At 37.9% G+C, this 24,784-nt stretch overlaps 1 protein-coding gene across 3 annotated transcripts in view; it reads right to left on the bottom strand.

Annotated features, from left to right (window-relative positions):
* Positions 1 to 24,362, bottom strand: part of LOC150085736 (synaptic vesicular amine transporter-like) — a 318,170-nt gene extending 293,808 nt beyond the window's left edge. For 2 of the 3 annotated variants that reach the window (XR_016546977.1, XM_090374207.1), the window contains exon 1: positions 17,490 to 17,686. Coding sequence is in view for 2 of the 3 variants with exons in the window: in XM_090374207.1 (XP_090230333.1) it covers positions 17,490 to 17,520 (31 nt within the window). In the remaining variant the exon portion in view is untranslated. Of the gene's footprint in view, positions 1 to 17,489; positions 17,687 to 24,252 lie in introns of those variants that run through there. The other variant, XM_090374208.1, reaches the window with a different exon arrangement.
* Positions 24,363 to 24,784: the final 422 nt, after the last annotated feature.

Below are 24,784 nucleotides of genomic sequence, written 5' to 3'. Positions count from 1 at the left end.
AATCCCCTCTAATCACTACATATACAAAAATAAGATTATATAGAAGCACTAGTTTGTCATCATTCCTTTATAGCGCACAAAGCTGGAACGTTTCCACTAAAAAAAAAGCTAATATCATCGATAGTTTTGGCATTTGCTTAGAACTATTAAGGTTCTCCTGGAGGGACCATGATACCAATGCAACAATTTTAGAAGAAAGCTTGGTGACGGCTCTCCAGAAAAGCCAATTGAGAAATGATACGACAAACTCAGACATCCGCCAGCAGCCCACTTAATCCCGTACAAACGGCCGTACGAAACGAAAGAGACCAAAAATTCAATTCTGGCAATACATGAGAAAAATCGTTAATGAATCTGCACGATATCTCCTACTGATATTTTCCAAATAGCACAAACAGACTTGGATCTCATTTGTACAATAGACTTTTCTTATATCAGATTTCTTACTCCAGAACTACACTGGCAAACTTTCTTTTAATTATATGTATATTGTTTCCCCTAATTAAATTGTTTTGTAAATAAACAATAAGTGGCAAATGATGCAAGAAAGCAAGTTTTACAGCATCAGAAAAAAAAATTATTTTCACCTGTTCCCTCCAATCAGGGCCTCGCAATTGTACTTGTGAAACCCAGATGCAAAAAGGGTCTAAGGGGCCTCGTTTATGTTGAAACTTTGATGGGCCTCGATTTAGGCCCCCCCCTACATCGGGGGCCTGGTTCGGCCGTGCAAACGGGGATGCATCCAATGCACGGCCCTGTCTCCAATAGTTCATCTAGTTCTTATTGAATTTATTTAAGCTATTCGCTTCCGCAATAAAGTTGGAAGTTTATTATAGCAATCAATCACATCGCTGGCTTAAACGCAAACTTCCATGCATCTATTCTGCAACCGTCAGTTTTCAGTTTGTGCCCCTTGTATATGTAGTCTCATACAGAGGCAAAATCCAATCAGCATTGAGCTTGCTCAATCCATTCAACGCCTTAAATACCTCGATCAGATCACTTCGCAAGTGCCTAGGCTCCAAATGCTGCAATTTGCAGAACTGAGGCCTTTCTTGTTAAGAGCATCCATTTGTTCATCTCAATCTCCTTGTCCTTCTCTGAACTCGTTCCAACAGCTCTACATTCCTTCCTATAAGAAAGCCTCCAGAGCTGTATACAATAATCACCTTATCCGTTCAAGCAAAATTGCTGTTTTTTTTTTTTTTTTTTTGGTAGTTGTTGGCGCATAGGCTTCTGTGGCCATAATGCACCTCCCAAGGTTTTTTTTTTTGCAGTACTTTGATCCAAGCCCGAAGCGTGAATCGAACCCGCGACCTTTGGGTTACCAGGCAGGCACTTTACCCACCCGGCTAGCCCGGTCGGCAAAATTGCTATATATATCTCTGACAAAATCCCTTGGGCTGTCCTGGCCGCCTGTCTGAATTGCTCAGAAAACATCATAATTACCCCCTGCAAGTCTTTTTTCATTTTCCACTACCCTAAGAGTAGTACCGCACAGTCGGTACATTACTCTGTGGTTACTACTTCCCATATGCAGCATTTTGCCTTGTCAATGTTAAATTTCAATTGGCATTTCTCAGCCCATTTGCTTAACTTTTCTAGGTCCTGGGGACTCCGCAGAAAATAACTGACAAGCTGTACAATTAAATGAGTACTCATCATCATCATCAACCATTTTCAATCCACTGCAGGATGAAGGCCTCTCCAGCAACTTTCCAGTTCCTTCTGTTTTGAGCACTGGCCATCCATTTACTACTCAAAAACTCATGAATTTCATCTATCCATCTCCTCCTTTGTCTTCCAGGTTTTCTTCTAGCTCCTCTTGGGTACCATTCTGTTATTTTCTTAGTCCATCTGTCATCATGTCTTCGAGCTATGTGTCCTGCCCAAGACCATTTTAGTTCTTTAGTTTTGATAAGAATGTCCTTTACTTGAGTTTGCTGCCTAATCCATGTATTTCTCTTCTTATCTAAGAGTCTTATTCCCAATATAATTCGTTCCATTCTTCGCTGTGTAGTTCTTAGCTTCTCTTCCATTCTTTTGGTGAGTGCCCAAGTTTCACTTCCATAAGTCAGGGTGGGGAGTATACATTGATTCATTATTTTACGTTTCGGACAAACTGGGATATTGCTCTTCAGTATGTGCCTATATTTCCTGAATGCTATCCATCCAAAATTTATTCTTCTCTTGACTTCCAGCCATTTATCATTATTACAGCTAATAACTTGTCCCAGATAAGTATATGACTCCACCTTTTCAATTACTGCTCCTTCAATCATTATTTCCCTTTCCGTGGCATACTTGTTCATCATTACTTTTGTTTTAGCCATATTCATCTTTAGTCCAAAATCCTTACTAACTGTGCATAACTGATTAAGATTTTCCTCTAATTCTTTGGGATCTTGGCTTATGACCACAATGTCATCTGCAAATCGTAAATGGTTTAGGTACTCTCCGTTCACATTGACTCCTTTCTGCGACCAGTCTAATCTTCTGAAAGCTTCCTCAAGGGCAGCAGTAAACAGCTTCAGAGATATTGTGTCTCCTTGTCGAACTCCTTTCTTGATTTTAAATTTGCTACTGTCTTTGTCTAGTCTAATAAAGGATGTAGCATTCTCATATATTTTCTTCAAAATCATAATATATGGAGTATCTATGCCTTGTCTTTCCAGTGCCCGAAACATTGCCTTATGCTGTACGGAGTCAAACGCCTTTTCATAATCCACAAATGCCAGGCATAATGGTGTTTTATATTCATTTGCTTTCTCCATTAGCTGTGATATTACGTGAAGGTGATCCGTAGTTGAGAATCCTGTCCTAAAGCCAGCTTGCTCTTTCGGTTGATTCTCATCAAGTATTCTTTCTAATCTGTTAGTAATGACCCTTGTGAACAACTTGTAGATATGGGATAACAAGCTAATTGGTCTATAATTTCCAATTTCTGATTTATCTCCTTTCTTATGCAGCAAAACTATGATTGCATTATTCCACTGTTTAGGCATCACACCTTTTCTAATGCACTTTGTGAAGAGCCTTGCCAGTTTGTGTTATGTCTCTTCCTCCCAATTTTAACAACTCTACAGTAACTTCATCTTCCCCCGGGGCTTTCCGATTCTTCATTTTCTTCAATGCATGTTCTACCTCATCAGGAAGAATATTGGGTATGTCGTATGTGTTGCTACTTTGCAATCCATCTTCCCCACTGCTGGTATCATTCCCTCGCTCCTTGTATAATTCTCTATAGTAGTCTGCTATTTGAATTATGCCTTTTCTGCTGTTTATAAGTACACCATCGCTATTGTTCAGTTTCATTTGTCTTTCTGTATTACTGCTCATGGCTGCTGATTTAAATCCTTTGTTTTCCCTTAATGCTTGTTCTACTTTTCTTGTGTTAAATCTTCTTATGTCCTCTCTGAGTCTCTTTCTAATGGCTTTGCATAACTCAGTATACTCAATTTTCTCCCTGTCAGTGTTTTTCTTGCTCTTCATTTGTCGTCTTTGGTTCATCATGACAAGTGTTTCTTGACTAATTTTTTCTTCTTTGGATTTCTGTTTCCCTATAGGTTTCTTGGGCTTTATCACTTTCAGAAAGTTGTAATATTCCTCGTCGATATCTTGGTCCTGAGCAGTCTGCAGAAGCTCAAACTTGTTCTTAAGTTCCAGTACATACTGCTTTTTCTCCTCCTCTGTTATTTCAAAGACATTTGTATTATTTACTCGAGTCAGTTTTTTCCTTTCCTACATCTATATCAAGTGTACATCTTACCATTCTGTGATCACTTCCAACATTTACCTTATTCAGGACGGTAACATCATTCACAATATATCTTCTGTTAGTGAGGATGAAGTCGATTTCATTAGTTGTTAATCCATTTGGACTCTTCCATGTCCACTTTCTGTTTACCCTTTTCTTGAAAAAAGTGTTCATTACTGACAGTCCTTGAGATTCTGCAAATTCCACAAGTCTTTCACCTCTTTTATTTCTTTCACCAATTCCAAAATGTCCTATAGTTCCTCTTTCTGCGCTGTTTTGCCTTTTTCCAACCTTAGCATTGAAGTCCCCCATAATAATAGTGTAGTGGGTTTCTGCTCATCTAGAAGACTCAATTTCAGTGTACATTTCTTCAACCTCTTCATCATCATGGCTCGATGTTGGTGCATAAATTATTATAATCTTTAGCTTGTACCTCTTAGAAATCTTGAATATTAGTCTTGACACCCTTGGTGATGTACTTTTGAATTCCAAAATGTTGTTTTTAAAATCTTTATGGACCAGAAACCCAACTCCACCTTCACTCCTTTCACTGTTTCCATTGGTGTACAGCAGATTTCCACTTGATAAACTTATAAGTGATTCATTTCTTCTTGTTTCAGCCAAACCGATGATATTCCAATTCACATTTTCTAATTCCTTTTCCAGCTCTAATATCCTGTCTTCACCGATGAGTGATCGTACGTTATAACAGGCCAAGTTCAATTTCCGTGCATGGCAGCCTTGTCGTACCCAGAGATTCTTAGCACCCTCTGCTTCCACTCTGATCCTCTCGCTGCCGTAAGAGGGAGAGTGAAAGCTGCTGGGGACTGAGGGCCATTTGTATTGTTGTGCTCTCATTGCTGGAGGGTTTGGTCTTTTCCTCTTCACGCTGACCAAGCGTCTTGAAGAGAACCACTCTACACGTTCGTTGCCACCTAAGTGACGTAACAGGGCTTACCATCGAGAAGGTGTGCATGAGTGGATTTTAAGGAGGCAGGCCAACTGGACTTCTAAATCTTCTGTAATAGAGAGATATTGGATCCATCAGTGTTTTAGGCTGAGTGTCTGATAACACACAGGATACCTGTTCCCCTCTAAGCCCCAAATGAGTACTATTCAGCTGCAACAGATGGACATAAATCAGATTAGCCAAAAATAATTTTGGGCAGTTACTACTAAAAAGCGAGTATTCAGGTGTCGTCTCAACCCAGACCATGGATATCTGGGATGAGACGGAAATAACAGTGATGGAGCTGCAAATTGACAATCAAGTTTTACGTGTAAAAGTAGGAGGAAAGTGAACAAGAAACTTGTGCAGAAGCAGCTTCATTTAAGAAAATCGAAAATTTCAGTTTTTACTACAAAAAATGACAAATATGAATCCAGTGATGAGATGAGGACACTACTCAAATCAGTCAGGCTTGTTTTGCAGGACGTCAAAACTGTTAGGAACAAAAATAGTTATCACTGAAGCTGAAATAGATAAAGACATAGAAGCTATTAAGAAGTGTGTGCGTTTCCAGGAACTGGATATGAAGATGAGTCTGTTAAGAAGCTGCGTCCAAAACATTAATTTTTTTATGTGGAAAATGATACTGATAAGAAATTTATGATGGAACAGTTGTGGTTACGGAATTTAAAGGATTATGGAGTTACAAAATAACACATGGAAGAAAATATCTCGATAAATAACGTTAAAGATAAAAATGTGTGCAATTGATTTTATAAATTTCCGAATTCATTCATCTGCTGTTAACCAGCAAAGGCAGAATTTATGTAAACTAGACTTAGTATTGGATGCAGGACATAGTTAGTCACTCAGTGCTATAAGTGTATGGCTTTTGGTCGCATCGCAAAGTACTGTAGGAACGATGCATTCTATGGTCATTGTTCGTTTCACACTTGATCAGATAATAACGACATTCTTATCTGATCAAATGTGAAACGCCATGATGCATTAACTGTTGGCGAAAACCTTTTAATTTTAGTTGATTTTAATCGAAAAAGCATCAATTATGAGTAATACAGAAAGTACAGCAGTATCAAAGATATTACAAGTTAATACCCAGCGAACAAAAGATTTGGCTTCCCAGGTGACTGAACAGAGGTCATTGACATGTTATGGCATCCCTCCTTACCTTCTTGGGAGGTAAGGAGGGATGCAAATAATGGTACTTTGGATGCGTATTTACAGTATTTGGAAAGAGTATAAATGCTTCTAAGATCCGGAGACTAGTGGTCAGGCGCGAGGGTACATAAGTACACGTGCTTTGACTTACTGGGGCTCAAGCCAGTGACTGCTAAAAAAGGTGCTGTTTCTTGAATCCTTTGGATCTTGTGAGCTCATCTGACCATGTGGTCGTCCCGGAGTATAAACAGAAGATTTATTTTTAGAAAGAATTTTGCATCATGGAGAAGAACCATTTGCAGCAATTGTAAAAAAAAAAAAGTAAAGTTCAGCCATTATCAACCCACTACAGGATGGAAGTCTCAACAATTCATGCTGAGGGAAATGGACCATAATCTGCCACGCTGGTCCAGTGCGGGTTGGCAGATCGTATTCAGCAGTCAGGGGCTTGAACCCCGATCTACTCAAAGAGCGTGTGCTACTGCACTCCCGCTCCTGACCACTCGGCTACGGAGACCACTTGGCAATTGTAGTTGATCCCAATTTGGGTGTTACAATGATTTTTGTTTTGAATATGGAATTTGTGAAGTTATTGGTCCTTTCGGATCTTTGGAGCTGGTGTCTTCATTGTAAATAATGGTACTTTGGATGCGTATTTACAGTATTTGGAAATAGAAGTGCTTTTAATATCTAAACTTGTGATAGCTGCGACGGATACGAACGCCAGTTCTACGCTCTGGGAGCTAGGATTTCCGATGATAAAGGTTTCGATCTTGAGGATTTCCTGGCATCTGCCGGGTGGGAAGTGGTGAACGATCCGCTGAAGTTTCCGACCTTTTCCTCTGTCAATGAGAGAGTCATACATTGATATAATTGTATGGTCCGGTGCGTTTATAAGAAAGACAGTCGGAAAAAAAAAAGGTAATGCTGATGCATGAAATCCTGGTGTACAATGTTATAACTGATAAAATTTGTCATATGTACCGCACAGTGTTCTGGATGAAAGCCAGAACGACTTTCACGTGGGTTCAGTCTATTCGGCAGGTATTGATTTCTTTCATTGTCAAACTTCAGTTGCCATTTCTCAGCCCATCGACCAAAATTCTTAGATCTTGTTGCAGTAGCTCACTTTAATTACTGTCGTTAACCACCTTGCCAACCTTTGTATAATCTGCAAACTTAGATCTTAAGCCTGACATACCTCCACCAATATCATTAACGAATATTGAAAACAGTGGACTTTAATGAACCGAGGGGAGCTAAATTAATAACACACTAGTCCACAAAGCGCAGTGCCCTTGATAACCAGTCTTGTCTTCTCCCACTCAACCATCCCTTTATCCGTAGGAGTAACTTGCCCTTAATGCCACATTGTTCCAGTTTGTACAGCAGTCTTATGTGCAAGAGTATCAAAACCCTTCTGAAGTATATGATATCAAAGTTATTTTTTGCATCCAGTTCCTTGGTCTGTGTCATCTAACCAACCTATCAGATTGGTTAGACAATCGCAGAAGTAGACAAAAACTGTATTGAACGATCTGGTACGGGAGTTAGATCTACTACGGTGAATCTACAATCACCTGGCACTTCATTTGTTGGTATAAGTACAAATATGAAAAGAATTTGCATCCATTCTATTTGAAGGGAGGAATATTTTGTATTCTGTACTTACCTTCTTGATTTAATCAAGAGGTATTACGTAGCGATCCAGAAAGTTGAGAACTTTCATTGACATCTTTATGAGGAGCTTAAAAGAAGCTCTGCTACACTGTGGAAACATTTCTCAACAGTAAACCAATTCCGATTTCTTACTCTCTGCACTTAATGATAGCTTACTACAGCCTGAAATTCTTATTATAAAAGGGTCAAGAAATTACTGTGATTATTAGCAAATTTAAGGTACCATCCATTCATCTTGGCCGAAAGTCAGCTCACAAAAATCCTCTTTCTATGTTAACGTGACGGCAAGAATAAAGTTGATTAATGGTTTAGAAACGCGTGACAAAAGGATTAATACACCAGGAAACTAAAGTCTTATTCATAAGACTAATATTAATTGAAACCACAAAGACCGAGGATGATTTTCCTGAGATAAGTAATGATAAATTTCACGTTTCTGTTTTCGATGTACCACAAATCAAACAGTTATTGCAGGGTAATAATTTCACAATGTCTCAAAACTGGAAGTTTGATCGTTATTCCAGAGAGCTGTGAAAATGTTTTAAGCGTTTATAACTCCAAGACTACGAGAAGATTGTCAAGAATATACCGAAGCGACTGAAAGAATTCATGCTGTTACAGATACAACATACCAACTCCTCAGTTTCTTTCGCAACTAATACACATCAACATATCTGCTGAATGTTCAAAATTCATAGTAGAATGACCCAATAACGCCAGTACAGTATCTGTATTGTATTGGATATTTTCAGTTTTCATTAGAAAATGTGTAAAATAAGATTCCTTTCATCTAGATCCAGATTTATCGCCACGAAACTTGACTGATATTGCTGAAAATACAGGAGCTGATATACTATTTCACACAAGAAATTTTTTAATGCTATCATTCCCGTTGTTGTTATTTGGTTTTTAGGAGCATTAGCAACTAAGGCCATATTGCTCCGGGGATATGCGGTGGTCATTCCCTGACCTTTCCACATCCTCCGTATTTGGCGGTGAGATTATTTCTTCATAGTTTTCTTTTTTCAAGGAGTTTTTTCTCTGCAGCAAGTGGCCACACAGTGTTTCTGCTCTGGATATACGAGTGTCCTTCCCTGGATATCGGTCGCTTTTGTCTAAGAGGCCCCATTTTTCCTTTAGGAACTTACTCTATGGTTTCTGTGAACTGCAATGCTTTCAGTTACTTCTTATCCCACATAATTTTCAGTCTACAAGCATTTTTTGAAAGATGAGAATTTTAGTACTATCTGACGTTCGTATAAATGGGTTGCAAATACTAACAATCAGTAATATTGAAAGTGTAAAACTGGCGTGCATGAAACGCATTTTAACTAGGAAAATGCGTGTTGTTATCGTATCCAACGAAAGTGGCATTATTGCATCCAATCTTACAATCTCCAAAATGTTCCACGTTATTGACAAAGCATTCAAGTTTTATTACATGACATTAAGTATATAAAAAAACAGATCATTAAAGTAATTTTTATTTGAAATCCAATTAAGAACAATAAGCAGCCATTAAAAAAAAAAGGAGAAAATTTATACACCATTTTTGGGAATATGCAGCCACCTTAAATTCGAAAGCCATTTGCAAGAACACATTCGACCACCTACCGATCCTTCTTGGATGTGAAGCATTGTTACTGCCATCAAACAGAAATATTTATTTATTATTATTATTAGCCATATGGTACAAGGAAGCCTGAAGCTTATGCTGCACCAGCCAAAAAAAAAAAAAAAAAAAAATCCCGAGTTACCCCCTGAGAAAGAAAGAAGAGAGAGGAGGAGAGAGAACAAAAGGAATCACCAAGAAAGAGAAGAATGATGATATCCAGCTCAGGACCCTGGGTTTGCCAAGCCCATACTCACCAGATGGGAGCCCCCGGGGTTCATGTAAAATTATCTGACGTTATTGTAGCATTATTTTAACCAAGGTTTTTCAAAAAATATGTAAAATGATTAACGTGATAGAGCAATATTAATTACAGCCTGGCACCAAAAGTTGTGGTAATATACCTTAGTTGTATTAAAGAAATAACGAATTTTAAAAAATTCGTTGTACTGATATTATCAATCGTATTACTAAAACTACATGTGCTAGTTTTGTATTTGAAATGAGCGAGCAGAATCTGTTTCGAAAATTATATTAACATCTTGAATGAATAAGAAAAATGATTTTTTTTAAGTATTCAAGCCCAATAAAAATAGGCAAAACATTTGGTCTCTTTGATATATTTTACACATAGGAAAGATAATACAGTAACTTACTGTAAAACATATAATATTTGTGTTTAGATACACCATAGCACTCTTAAAAAACTACAAAGTAGTTGTTTGTGGGCATCATTTGCTCTTTCTCATATTGTGCTCTGCCTTCACGACGAGTTGCCATGATACTGCACTACCTCAAATAAGTAACGCTTCCCTAATAGAGAAGACTATTGTTACTTATTCTCAGTGAGTACCACCACCCAGACATGTTTCAAGGCTATTGGCCTATCATCAGTGGGTGGGTAGGTACCCTAGTATTGCAGACATGACGACCCAGTTGTGAAGTTAATCGCACAATATGATGATAGGCCAATAGCCTTGAAACATGTCTGGGTGGTGGTACTCACTGAGAATAAGTAACAATAGTCTTCTCTATTAGGGAAGCGTTACTTATTTGAGGTAGTGCAGTATCATGGCAACTCGTCGTGAAGGCAGAGCACAATGAGAAAGAGCAAATGATGCCCACAACAACTACTTTGTAGTTTTTTAAGAGTGTCTATAGTGTATCTAAACACCGATATTATATAGATACTAAACTCTTAAAGTATTATGCCCTGTGCATTTAATTATTTTAAAATGTAAAACATATGTACAATTTAAAATTTGTCTTCCCACACCGGTTGAAAAAGACCAGTTCGAAGCCCGTAAATGACGCAAGGAATTTGACAATGTGACTGAGTTAGTCGGTCTAAGGCGGGGTAGCAGTTTTCTCCTGGAAACTGGTTTTTCGTCCAGTAAAGAGCAAGTCGACCACAGAACACGCAATTTACAAACAAAATTTGTACGGCGTAGGTAGGTTTAAGCGCACTTGAAATTTAGGCTTAAATTTCAGATGCGCTTAAACCTACCTACAACCAACTAAACCTACCTACAATGCGCTTAAACCACCCTACAACCAACCATTTAAAAAAAAAATCATGTGGATGTTTTCTTTTTGATATACTTGGTCCGCAACGTTGCGATACAATATCCAGCAGTTGTCTGCAGCCATACTGCAGGTCGTTCCTTAAACCTTGGTAGCGATTTTCCATTGACAATGCCTTAATGGAATCGTTTACCCTGCTGGCCACTCATCGCGCTAAGGTTTTCGGGAAAGAAGTTTAAATGCAAGAAATGAAGTTTCAGCGACATAAGGCATTTCTTTTTATGCATCGAGCAGTTTCTGAACTCTACCATTGTATACGGGAGACATTGGTTATCCAAAAAGTTTCCACAAAACATTTGAAAGCTTGCAATGATATATGAAGCACAAATATTCCTTCTTTCATTTTCGCGGCACTGATCTTTGGAACTTTCTCACATAAGTAATGAAATCTTCTCTATTTCATCTTACGTATCACTTTAAACGAAACCTTCATCAGGCCAGTTTTAATGTGGAAAGGTAGAAGGAAAACATTGACTGGATCCACTAGTGTAATATATTGCATACTGGCTCACATGTTCTCCTTTATAGCAGTAACGGCTGATGTAATGGTTTGCCGTAGAACGGCTGTCCCATACGGACAAGAATTTTTTTAGGAAAGAATTTTTCGAACCCTCTTTACATGTCCACTAACATAATAATAACCGAGTCCACCATAACTATTCCACTGATGAGTGCTATACTGAATTCTTCCTAATAGTGTCTTTATTTTACTGTCTTTCCTAGATGAGCAAAGGAGACATTCTGTAGTACCGTGGAGTCGATAACACGCCGGGTGCAAGCAGTTATCACATATAATTAACAGTTTCATCTTATGTGTGCACGAGGTGCATGTGCACCCTAAACGACCAGAGTCTGCAATGGAAACAAAGCTTTAAATTCACATTATCAGGAAACCCAAGGAATAAAAAGACCACCTGGCCAAGAGGAAAATTATGCCCGTTCATCTCAAACAAAAATTCGTAGCATGTTAACGAAAGGAATTCGTAACAAGTTTAAGTTCTTTAGCATGTTAAAGAATTCGCAAGAATTTCTAGAGAAACAAATCGAGGTAGATAAAAATAAATAAATACACAACGTACAGAAACAAAGTCACCGACAGCATTCTGTTCAAGAAAAGAAAATATTATAGTTCAACTTAAAGGAATCAATACAAGAAAGGAAAAGTGGACAGTTTTGGACAAGCTACTACCTGGAAGCAAGTCGAAATCTCAGAAGTACGTTGGAGATGTGGTTGGGAACGAGGTACATATTTCAGACTACCAGGAAAAATGGTTACAGAAGGCTGAGGATTTTATCTCAAGTGAATAACCTTTTCAAAACGAATTTGACTCCAGAAACAATGAAACGAGAGAATCTGCCAAGTACTCAAACCAGGAGCTCTTCTCGCTCCTCTCTCGGATCAAGAGATTTTAAAAGCAGGACATCAATTGAAAGAAAATGGAGCCCCTGACTTTGATAAAATATCTCCTGCTCTACTAAAGAACAGTCCTGAAATCAATTCACACACCAATGAAATATATTTACAATCTCTCCTTTCAATCTGGTAAGTTTCTCCAATTCAAAAAAGCAGTCATTGTCCCAAAGGGCTTTATAAGAGTTCCAGTGTCCCAAAACACTGCAACTCTTATAAACTTTCGTCCAATAGCTTCACTTTCAGTTTTTGCAAAAACTTTTTCATAGCAGATTCATGTACTTTCTGTAAGTACATGAACTTATCCATCCACAATAGTATGCCTATCGTTCAAAAAGATCCTTTGGACCTTTCTGGAAATTGTTGACTTTTGCTATAGGATTATGGATTGTCTTAAAATGAGTCACTACGCAATAGTGCTATTTCTAGATCCAGCTAAAGCTTTCGGTTGCAAAAATCGAAATTCTACTCAACAATCTTGACTTGAGGGAAAAATAATCAACCCTCTCCTTGAAATACCTTACTGACCGGCTGTTTGTCGTAAAAACAAAATGTCTTATTCGGACATTTGTTACTTCTCCAAGGGAGTTCTTTACCTCAATGAATTTATCTTCTTCCATCTTCCCACCTAGTAGCGTATGTCGATGATATTTTCATTCTGATCACAGATAAATACCCAAACCAGCTTCAACTCTATCTCTTCTGTGCTTTATGTAATGCATAGTTGGCTTCAAAAGAATCAGCTTATTTGGTATAAGCTGATTCTTTTGAAGCCAACTATCCAAAAAAATCCATTAAATATTGATTTTGAAATAACGTAAGAAGGAAAAACAATTCGAAAGGATGAATTAAACCAAGTTTCTAGGAAACTGGCTTTATGATAAGCTGAGTTGGAATAAAAAAAAAAAAAAAAATTGCCATCTTACGAAAGATGACTTCGTCCTAGCGGGAATACTCTGCCTGGGTGTCTTCTACCCTTCCCAGATTAGTATTCTTTCCTTAATTCAACCTCACCTATGGAATCATCTCATGGGGGTACCACCTGAGAAAACCTTGCGAGAATCAACTATTCTCAATCGATGCGTTCGTTCAATTTTAGGCCTTCCCTGGAACGCATCGGCGAGTTCAAGATACAAGGAAGCAAGACTTAAGCATCCACCAACTGCTACAGAAAGCCGAGGCAGTCTTTGTCTACAATGCTTTGGAAACAAACTTTGCTCCTCTCTTCAATTCCTTTTTTCATACAAAAAAAGAAATATCATAAAGCAAAAAATTTTTTGCTTGATAAATCTTTGTGAATTTCATCATCTGGAACTAAACATTTTTGAAGCTATCTTTTGAACTTTGGGCTCCTTTCATTCAAGAATCTGCATTCAAAACATTAGATTCTAATTGTTCAACTAAGTTTATGCCTTCCCGTCGGCGCCTCCGTGGCCAGGTGGGAAGGAGCAGCAGCGCGTAGCACACGCTTCTTGATTAGACCGGGGTTCGAGACCATCACCACCAAATACGGAGGATGTGGAAAGGTCGGGGAATGACCACCGCATATCCCGGAGCAATATGGCCTTAGTTGCTAATGCTCCTAAAAACCAAATAACTAACTAGCCTTCCCGTATGCTTTTTAGGGCCAATGGAAGTTTAGACTTTATCTGCGCTATCATCCTCTGAATTCATTTGGTTTTATCTCTGATGCCATTTCCAACAAATCCGCTTCGCCAGCCTCTTTCTACCATTAATTCTTGAACGTCTTCAGTAATCATATCTTTTGTTATGCTTTTAGGAGCATAGGTGACTAAGGCCATGTTACTCTGTGTATATTGTCTATAAATTGCGTGTTTTGAGGTCGATTTTCTGTTTCACTGGACGAAAAAAAGTTTCCGGAAGGAAAAACCGTGAGATCAACTAACTCAACCACGTTGTGAAAAAGCCCTGTAATTCCTCCCTTCATCGACGGGATTCGAACTCGGGTCTTTTCCACCTGGTGTCGGGGAGGATGATTCTATCAACTGTGCTACACACGAGAGCTTCAGTAATCATATCATCAAAACCTTCCCCTCCTTAGCAAGTTCTACTATCGCACTGATTCAGTTTCCTGCCGGTTCGACCACGTTTCCTGAATGAACTGACTCCGGCCATACATTTTTCCATACGCATTTAGCGTCGACGGTTTTACTTCTTTCAGCTATAAAGCTATGATTCTGGTGCACTCCACAATTAAGAAATGTTTCTATGCCTCCATTACTTCAATAGATTCGGAATCAATTTTTTTCCAAAATCCATTGCAACGATTTTCTAATGGCTGAAAGAAAGAAGTTGTATTAACTTAGTACAACTGTGATGGCAGGAACAAAACTTCAACGTTTGGATGACTTAAATTTTTTGTATGGCCTGGTGTGCTATCCAATGGATAGCACCCCAGGTCATCCAAACTTGGAAATCTAGATTTATCCATAAGTTCAAAAAGCACAATAGCACAGAACGTAACACGGGGATTTCCCAACAAAATTAAATACAGGGATTTCTCAATTTTTTTTTTTGACTAGCGAGTCAACAGCGGGGATTCAAAAAGAGTGGAAAGCTTAAAAAATTACATCCAACACAATAAGCATGGATTTCCCCGCACAAAAATACCCTGTTATACGAGGGTTGCCTGTATTTGAACGGCTCAGTGCCTTTGTACCATGTTTTGTTCATAGTGAACGCAACAAGTCTGTAATTGGCATCGCTTTAGTTGCATCTCATATTGTGAATCAATCTTCAAAACGAGTAGCCTAAGTTACTAATGTTACATTGTGAAAATGCACTGACCCGTTCAAAAGATACTACTAATAGAACACATAACCAGGGATGTCTGATTCAAATCATCTTACATTCAACTCCTGAAGTTGAAAAACAGGAAATGCATTACCAATTTGGAAATTGTGTAAATAAGTTAAATGAATAGTTATAAAAAGAGCTTGGAACACTGTGCAATCACTTCATTCTAATTGTAAAAATGTTCACAATATAATTAAGTACTGTTCTAAACGACGTAACACATGAGGTTTGTTTCTGAATGTCTGTAATGAAATGTACATATGTTAGATTTATTTATGATTTATCTGTTGAATAATACCTATCCAATTTCAGAACTGTTTTTATTCATTTCTTTTACAAAAGGGAATACCCTCGCTAAAAAGCCTTTGGCTTTTCTGTTCTCCCTCTCTTTTTTGCTGTTATCTCCCAACAAGGGAGAAACATAAAATAGCGATAAATAAATTACCAGCTTAAGTTTCGCTGTGAGTAGTCTATGAAAAGGGCCAGATGGAATGTGTATTTGTGACAATTTCCTAAAAGCGCCATTGATATCATGGCAGTAGCAGAGCAGAGCTGCTGTAAAGAATGCCACAACTTTGTTTCCTTTTTGATATTTTCGAGGCGAGAAGCTCTGCTTTATCATTGGAGAGAGCTAAATGATTTCTAATGAGATCATTCAACTAATTTTGTTGAAAAATCTCCGGCTCCGACTATTCCGCGTGTATGTACGTCAGTCACGTCTCGGCCAATTATACCTCTTGGTATTCCAATCTGTCTTCTGAAGAATCTAGTCCATGCTGGAGAAGTTCCGAAATTGACATGCTGTTATCGTGAGGGACAGGTATCATCGCTGAATCCAGGTTAAACAATCAGGCGCTTATTCTTCGTCGAGAATCCAATTACATTCACATTAAGAAACTAACATTCACTATTGTGATCTTTTAGCTCTTTCCATATTATGGACACAGCAAACGACATCGACTTCTCCCTTTGTTTAACCAGGTACTCCATACACCGGAACAAGCAACATGTGGTGCACACGCCTTATTCTCGTCAACTAACTGAGGCGAGGGTATCATGGTTTTGCTCCAGGAACTTTGGCTTTTCGTTCACTAAAAAGGAAAATCGACCACAGACCACATGCAATATGACTTAAGTTGCTGATGCGCCTAAAATCCTACAATCAATCAATCTCTGGTCCGCGAACCTTAACAATAAAACAGATTGTTTTTTTGCAGTAGGCAACGATCCCATTTGATTGTTATAGTTTAACATGGTACTAGTACATGTATTCGGCATTGTATTTAAAATATAGTTAATATATTTGCACGTATAGTTTATTTTTTGTGGTCCATAATTGAATCAAATATAGAAGTGGGCCTTACCTGAAAGACGGTGGGGAACACTAACCTAGAAGCTGCAGTTGCACAACCAAAGTGCAACTGGTAAATTTTCCGATTATCAGTCGTAATTGTAGGTCGCTGTTTAGTTAAGAGAGCCGCACACAGCAGAATTTACGGTAGTTTTAACACTTTGAAGCACCACGATGAATGTGCTTCAGAAATTCACCGGATTTTACTTGAAAGAATTTATAATCGGATAGTTAAATTATGAAATAACAATTACAGGCATTTGTATAATTAAGGTACAAAAAAATAAGTATTTATATTCATATAGTGGCTGAATCGGTTTGCGAGTGTAGGGCCGTATTTTGTGTTCGCAAATCTTAGGTGCTCTTCATTCCGAGGCCTCAAAATTATAGCAAACATTAATTTTTTTTGCTTTTAAAGAAATTCGGAAGAGTTTCACTAAAATTTGGTATCTAAGTTATTTACACAACACTTATTCGAGCACTAAACGTACTCTTAATACGAATTTAGAAAACACTTAATGATATTTTTAAAAAAGCCGAAGGGAAAAAATTAAAGAAATCTGTATTTAAAAATTTGTTCGTAGATTTTCATTTTTGGAATAAAATTTTTAAATTATTTGAATTGGATTTTTCGTGAGTCCTAGGCACAGTACCTAATGAAAAAGGTGACTATGTTTATGCAATTGGTCTCATCGCAAGAACTAGACAGACGTGCTAGAAGAAAAACGAATTTGGAATCAACGTTCAAAGATCCATCTAATCACTATTTTTCCCCCGGTGAAAATACTCGATGATCTGTGTAATTGTCTAATAATGTATACTAATATTTTTAATAACATCTGATGTATAACAGTATCATTAATATTTTCTACAGTGAATTTGAGGTGGCTGCGTGAGCGTGCACACACAAACATTCTTGAAGAACGGTTAATTAACTGAGAAAGCATAAATGGATGTAGAGAATTTTCCTTCAAAAATGTCCCATCGCAATCTCCTGTGAACACAATGTAGGGTCTGCGATATTAATTCTAATTCGAAAAGAGATTTGGTAAAAGTCACTTTGAGAATGGTCACTTGGGAAAGATCTTAATAATGAAAATTAAAACTAGGTAGGCAATTTCTAATACTCACAGCAAAATCAAGCCTTACCAGTTATTTTCAAGAATAAGACGGATTTCATCTAAATGAAGAAACTAAGAAGAAAGCCATAAATGTGGCTGCGACTACATCCCTCTTATAAAATAAACTCTAAACTTTTGACTCAATGAGCATCGGGGCTCATCATCCCCGCTGTACAGTGTCACTGCAATCTTGGACTGAAAAACTGCCGCAGAGGTGTTTAGGTTCTCGCGTATGTTTCTATGGACACATCGGGCAGACGCACGCGTACAGAAATGTTGTGTTAGCAAACGAGTACTGTCAGAGACCTCTATTGGATGATGCCGAAGATCGCTGTTACTAGGGTGGGCGCGAAATAAGTGTCTGGGTTCAATAAGTGACACGTGTACTTCAATAATTACGATTGGATTTTTGTTAACACACTGTTAGATTCCAATTTTTCTTAATTCCTCTTTGTTATATTGGTCGGAGATTGTAGTTTAGGAAAGAGTCTAAATGGTTGACTAACTAGGACTTTACTTTAGGTAGAAAGCGCTTTGCCTCGAGGAGGTAAAGCACTAGCTATAAAGTATCAAATTTGATGTGTATAATTTGAATTCTCCTCAGTGAGGGGTAGAGAAAATCGAATGGCCTCCTCAAAAATGACCTGATAGGAATCTCTCTCTCACACACCCGCCTATAAGAAAGACGGAGAGTCCCAGTTTCTGTGGAGATTTCCCCTTTTCCATTGTCAAAAGGGCTGTCTTTGACATCCTCTTATGAAACTTCATGCCGAGCTGTATGGGTACGATACGTGCAGCGCACCAGGCGAAAGAACGTGATGGGCAGCGAACAATTTATGTCAGAAGCTAAACGTAATGGCTTACTTCACTATAATTTGCTATACATTACAGGATGCATAGCAAATTATGTTTAGAATCTAATTTACCACTCTTCGCTTTCGATACGAGTCTTTCATAGAACTGCTGGCTTTATCACAATGCGAGCAACCAAAGCTCTTTATTTACATAAAGAGATTCTAAATCTATTGCTTTGGTTTCAAGAATCCTAGATTTGGAAGTAGTGTGTTACGATGTTTATAAGCATTTTGATTCCTGAAAATCTGATTATATTACTTTGTGCTTTCTGACAATGCTGATATTTGCTATAGCAAACAATTTCAGAAAGCACTCTGTAATAACGATATTTCCAGAAACCAAAAGGCTATAACATTTTAAAAAAAATACCTCCCCCTATTTTTAACAAATCTAGGAGTCTTGCGACCAAAACTCCCGTACAGTGTATTGTACAGTAATAACGCCTAAATTGACTAAAGTAAAAGCGATTGTTCGCCAGTGTCAGAGCACACATTGGACATAGCCAATAGCAGAATAACAAGATCAGATACCGCCTTACACTGATGGACAAACAGGTACAAGTTTCAATTTTTCCCAAACTTCAGTGTTTTTTTTACAAAGATAGGTTGAATAATAGAATTGTAACACCATCCTTGTTAACAAAAAGTTTCCCCAAAATCTGGAAGAACTTGGGCAAAGAACGAAGTAAATTTAGGAATACTGTCATCGAAGAAAACTGTTCGCTACTTTAAACTAGTATCCTGCGTGAGAAATGCATAATAATCTTTTAATGTATCATCCACATCAAAGAATGTCATTATTAGATAATCGACTGATTAAGGAGTGTTTGCTTGCTGTATTTACAACTCTCAACTTGGAAACTTCAGTGGTGAGATCTTAACAACAAAGGTAGAGATGCAGGTGAAAGCTGAGTGTCTGTATGCCACTCAACGTTTACTATTGAACAGAGTGAGCGTTCTAGCTTGAGCAATTTTATTGTACCAGTGATGTGCGGAAATATTATTTTTAAGTTCGATATTCTGTAATAGTATATATTTTTTTTATTTCACTCCGTTTTGTCTAGTCTAAGTAGACTATCTTATTTATTTTTCAGTTGATCGTAAGATACAACGCCCCTTGTATGGCGTGCAAGCCAGAAGGGTATATTTTACAATGACAATGCAGAAGATAAATTTTAATATTTTTGTACAGTTTAGCAATAAAGGAAATGTATATTAATATAAAAATTGTTCTACATTTCTAGATGCCTTCGTAGAGCAGCATTCGCAACACTAAAATTTATTAACTTCTTACTCGACTGTCGTGATGATAGCATAACTCAGTAACTAAAAGATGGGTTCCAGCTAAATGTTGCGACTCAGTTGTTTGTTGGTAGATAGTCTTTCTGTAGGCCTTATTGGAGCACAGTTTTTCAGTTAACCCGAAACAGGTTTCTATGGTACTTAGTGCGAATATCCTGTTTAAACTTTTCAAGCAGTTTAGATTAGAGCAAAGTGGCTTAATTTGCAGGCTGCACGATTGCCTCTGACTTCGTCGGTGTGAGATGGTGCTTGTAAGTACTTGCGCATCATATCTTTCTGCCAACAGCTTGGCCAGAACAGCTTGCAATGCACGAGAGGGCCTTGTAGTGCTCCCGTTCCTTCGGGTTAAAGTGTATCTTTGTGATGAAATGACATCTGATGTCCTCAAAGAGGGGACAATCGTGCATTAGGTGTGGCCATGTTTGGTTCTCTCCGCAGTAGCATAACGGGGAAATCCCTGATGCCGAAAGTTGATAGCTTGGCATTAAAAGAGCCGTGCGCCGTTAGAAGAAAGGTGGTGTAGAGCCCCGGTGAGAACCAGTTTGGCTGCTCGGGATACACTTAAGTAATGTCTGGGATGAACTTCCGGGTTATCTCACCTTTAGATGAGTCCGCCCATTGGGACTGCCAGGTTTGTTGAAGATACTTGGTTAGTCGTTTCTTTTCTGCGTTGCTGTTGTTGGTCGGACCTGTGGTGAAGCCAATGCAAGTTACACTGTTCCCTCTTGATAATTGATATAGCATGCCACAGTGGATAATCTCCAGGTCCAAGGGTAGGAGCCCCACAAGGGCCTGCAGTGCGTGTGAGCTGACCGTGCAGCATGCTCTGGAGACGAGTAAGATGCTGCGCTGTATCGTTTCCTTTTATTGACTGCGGTGGTTGCTTTTTTAAACCAGATCCCTGCTGCATAGCTGGGATAAAGAAAGCCTTGTAAAAGTGGGTCAGGGTTCTTTTCCTTAAGCCCCAATCCTTTCGCGAGACTCTTGCTATGAGGGCCGAGTAGTTTTTGACCTTTTTTTTGTAGATATGCGAGGTGTGGGATGAATGACAGATTTTTATCAAGGATGATTCGTAGGTATTTTAATTCCGTGGTCAGTTTTATGGTTTTACCTTCTATTTTTATCTGAGGTGGCGTCTGATATCAAGGAAGCCTTTTAAAAGGCTTGAGGATGTCTTTTCAGGTGATATTCTTAAGTGATTTTTTGACCATTCTTGGAGGGTGTCTATGGCCCGGTTTGTAATAGCCTCAAGTTGTGCACGATTGTCCGCCTCCAGCATCAGGACCAGGTCATCTGCGAAGGCTTGAGCATCTGCACCGTTTAGATCCTAGTTGAGGAAGCCGTCCAACACCAGGTTCCAGAACTGATCCTGTGGGCACCCCCGGAACACCGGCCGGGTGAGTTGGCTATAGGGTGTTGATACTGAAATCCTTCAGTCCGAAAGATAGGTTTTAATACATTGGTATAAGTTGCTGGGAATGTTTGCCTCCCGGAGTCTGCCAAGGACACTTGGCCACCAAAGTGAGTCAAATGCCCCGGCAAAGTCGATGGAGATAATAAGGACGTATTTACTATTGCTGTGTGTAGCTGCATTTATTATACGTTCCAGGGTTTCAAGTGTGAACGGGTCCTCCCGATGTGCTGGGCAGTAATTATTTCCTTCACAGAGCTAAAGTTGCTCAGGAGTGTGGTCTGAGAGGAGTTTCTGGAAGGTGGTATTCAGGATATTATCCATGGATTGGTGTCAGGATGTGGTACCAATGAGGATTAATTTCGAGCCCAATCGAGGCGAGGAAGTTGGGCAGATTAGTTGACTGCTGTATGGCTTGTAAAGCAACGTTATGCTCATTGTCATTACTGCTGTTTCTTTTGCCCATTACATTAAAATATCTATAGGCCAACATAACATTTTTACACTATCAATTTGGTGCAAAGAAATATTGTGCATTTATCCAAAAGCTAATAATTTCATTGGTTCTAAGAAAAATTCTTGTTCCTTTTTCTATTCAGTTATTTAATTTGGTTTGACAATATAAAAAAAAAAAAGTTTAGAAATCTTATAACACCGTATTGGTGGACTAATAATAGAATAGCAATTGCTTAAAAAAATGGTACTCACCTTTAATAAATCTGCAGTGGTATATTGAGAAGAGGTGGTTAGTATTTAGGTCGAATTGTTAGCTAAGAAACTAAGGTGGGTGGAATGAAGAAAAACGTTATTTAAAATAAGCGCAAGGAGGTACAAGTGTACACATCCGATCCTTGGTTGTCACTTCCCTCTTCAATGACAACCAAGGATCGGATGTGTACACTTGTACCTCCTTGCGCTTATTTTAAATTCCGTTTTTCTTCATTTCCCCCCCCCCCCCTTAGTTTCTTAGCTAACAATTCGACCTAAATACAAACCACCTCTTCTCAATATACCACTGCAGATTTATTCAAGGTGAGTACAGTTTTTTAAGCAATTGCTATTCTATTAATTTGGTTTTTAAAACCCGGGGTTCATTTTTAGTTTGCCGCGAGATATTAACTGCTTAACGTGAGTTGGGGGGGGGACTGTTACAAGTCATCGCGTGAGCATGCCCCATTTCCTTTCGTGCTTGCTTGCGATTGCTTCCTGCATAGCAGTCTGTACGACTTCGATTATAATTAAGGATTTATCCAAATTAAAAAAGGAAACTATTAGACATTTGCCTTTTAATTTGACTCTTCAAAAAAATAATTTATTGGAACAAGCTGTTTTTAATTACGATATCTTCTTAGTTCAAGTTAAATTATAAAGAGCATATTTTTAATAATGTGTCGGTATTTCCGATGCACGGTTCTGGGTCAAATATAAGCAAATTTTGGGATGCCGTGCTAAGTGAGGCGTTTCTTCAAAAATCTAATGAGTTTAGTGGAAAAATATTTAAGCGATAATTTAGTACAATCGAGTAGGTAGTTAATATGGCATCCACAAGAACTATAAAGAATTCCAGGTTAAACGTTTATGATATATCGCTCACTTATTTATTGCACTCAGTTTTGAGTAGGATAACTACAGTATCTCCCTTGCTCCTTATTGCAATTAAGAATGTTTAGGTTGATGTAATGTTTTTATACTATCCATTTGGTACAGGGAAATGTTATGTTAATCTAACTGTATAAATAATTTCATTGGTTCTATGCAAAGGTCTAGTTCCCCACCACCCAGAAAATGGGGAGGGGGAAACAAACTTCTGCATAGAACCAATGCAGTTATTAACAATTGTTTCAATAAATAAATAATTAATTGCAATGCTGAAACTCGTGCTTATTCTTGGCAGTTTAATTTTTAAAAATAATAAATAAATATATAGCAAAATTACACGTCGACTATCGCTCATAGGAACGTAGTGGGCATACTACCAAACTAGCATTGTATGTTAGATCTGAACCGCCAAAATAGACTTAGTAACGCATACATAACTTTTACCGACTAATGAACTTTAGTTCAAAGCTACGATAGTGAAGAAAATTTCCATAAGCAGTTCATTAACTACTCCGTGACGCTTTCATGCTATAATTCCCTCCTTTTCAAACTACTGGTCTAAAATAAAGTCGGTACTACTAATTATATTGTGAAAGATAATCGGAATAAAAGAGAAGAGGGCAGCAAAAGATGACGTTCGACCACCTGTAGAACTTTTGTCCACTATGTTTTACTAGCACTTTGAAAACAAAAAGTTTCCCGAATTGTTTTATGCGTGCGGTCCAACGTGACTGCTAAAAGCTTCATGCATATCAAAACAGTGACCAGCACGAGTTATCGAAACAGAAAAACTTAACAGCTGGAAAGATGCAGTTTTATGCAGGAAGTTTTACAGATATTTTAAAAGGGGGGCGTTTTGAAGAACACCTAAATTCCATTTTGAAATAAAGAACAAATCGGTGCAAATCACTTTTACTAATAAGAAAATGAAATCTGTCTTCATTTTTTTATTATTAGTTTTAATTTAGCTTACGGGACATTTTTAGAAATCAACATGTGACTCTTAGGAGGAATACAACTATATATTTAAGGATCCTTTTTCACCATTATAATTGTTAGTTATGTCAAATTATATCGAGTAGCATTTTGTATCTCTAACTGAACAAAAAACCTTCCTGAAATAAGGCTTTAAATTTATATCTTAAAAGAACAACCAAGTAATGTCCTCACAAAACATTAAAGTTGATGATTTTAATATAAAAAATGTACCACATTCAGATGTCAATCAGTATTCAGCGCAACAAACAGAACGAAGTCAAAACACGAAAGTTTTGTTCTCCTTAAAGCAAAAATGCCCCTGCGATAAGTATTTCTTTTAGATACCAACCAAAAATTTTAAAATCAGAAAGAATAACAGGAAAAGAAAAACGCCAAAAAACTGCTGAAACACCGAAAAACTAGTGAAATACCGTTTCACTGGTTTTTAGCGAATAGAAAAAGAATAAAAATAACAGAAAAGGATTCTTTTTTCTATATGAACGTACTTTATTAAAATTTCAGCTATATTTTCTGTTTGATCGGTGTCGACAAGAATACTTATCGTATTTTACTCCCAACTTTGAAAAAAGTCCATTATTGCAGTCAATGCCCTGAATTTCCTAAACTCGTAAAAATAAAGAACTTACCCATTGTGAATCGCAGAACACAGTCCACTATAGAAAGTGGTCGTCCGAAATTGCCGTTTTTCCAAAAGTGAGAATGTGCAAATAACTAAACGGAAAGATGATGAGGAAAGTTTCATTGAGGTGTGAAGTGATAAGCACCTGTGCATGGAATGATAAAGATCTGTTTCCGACAGGCGGACGAACGGAAGGATGTTTACCTCACCTTTGCCTGCAACAAGAAAAAATAAGTAAAATAATATTAAATAAATAAATACAAAAAAGCTAAAAATGGCAGAAATTATCACATGTGATACTCCCACAAACTGAATGGCTCTGTAACCATAATTACTGCGTTGTATTCCAATTCTTTTAATGCTACGTGTTAATTTTAAATTCTGTCGTCTTCGAGTACCAGGATTAGTGTACTGATAGTGGAATTTCGAGGATTACTAGACTACTAACAGTGATAGGACAATTGCAAAACTCGAAATTACAGATTGATCAAAAGATTTTTGGCCCACCTCAATCAGATCCACACTACTTAATATTTGGA

The sequence above is a fragment of the Mastigoproctus giganteus genome, chromosome 5 (assembly GCF_048544385.1).
Source record: "Mastigoproctus giganteus isolate SK-2022 chromosome 5, ASM4854438v1, whole genome shotgun sequence".
Classification (NCBI taxonomy): domain Eukaryota; kingdom Metazoa; phylum Arthropoda; class Arachnida; order Uropygi; family Thelyphonidae; genus Mastigoproctus; species Mastigoproctus giganteus.
Note: the sequence above shows the minus strand (reverse complement) of the source record. Positions and strands in the feature narration are given on the sequence as shown.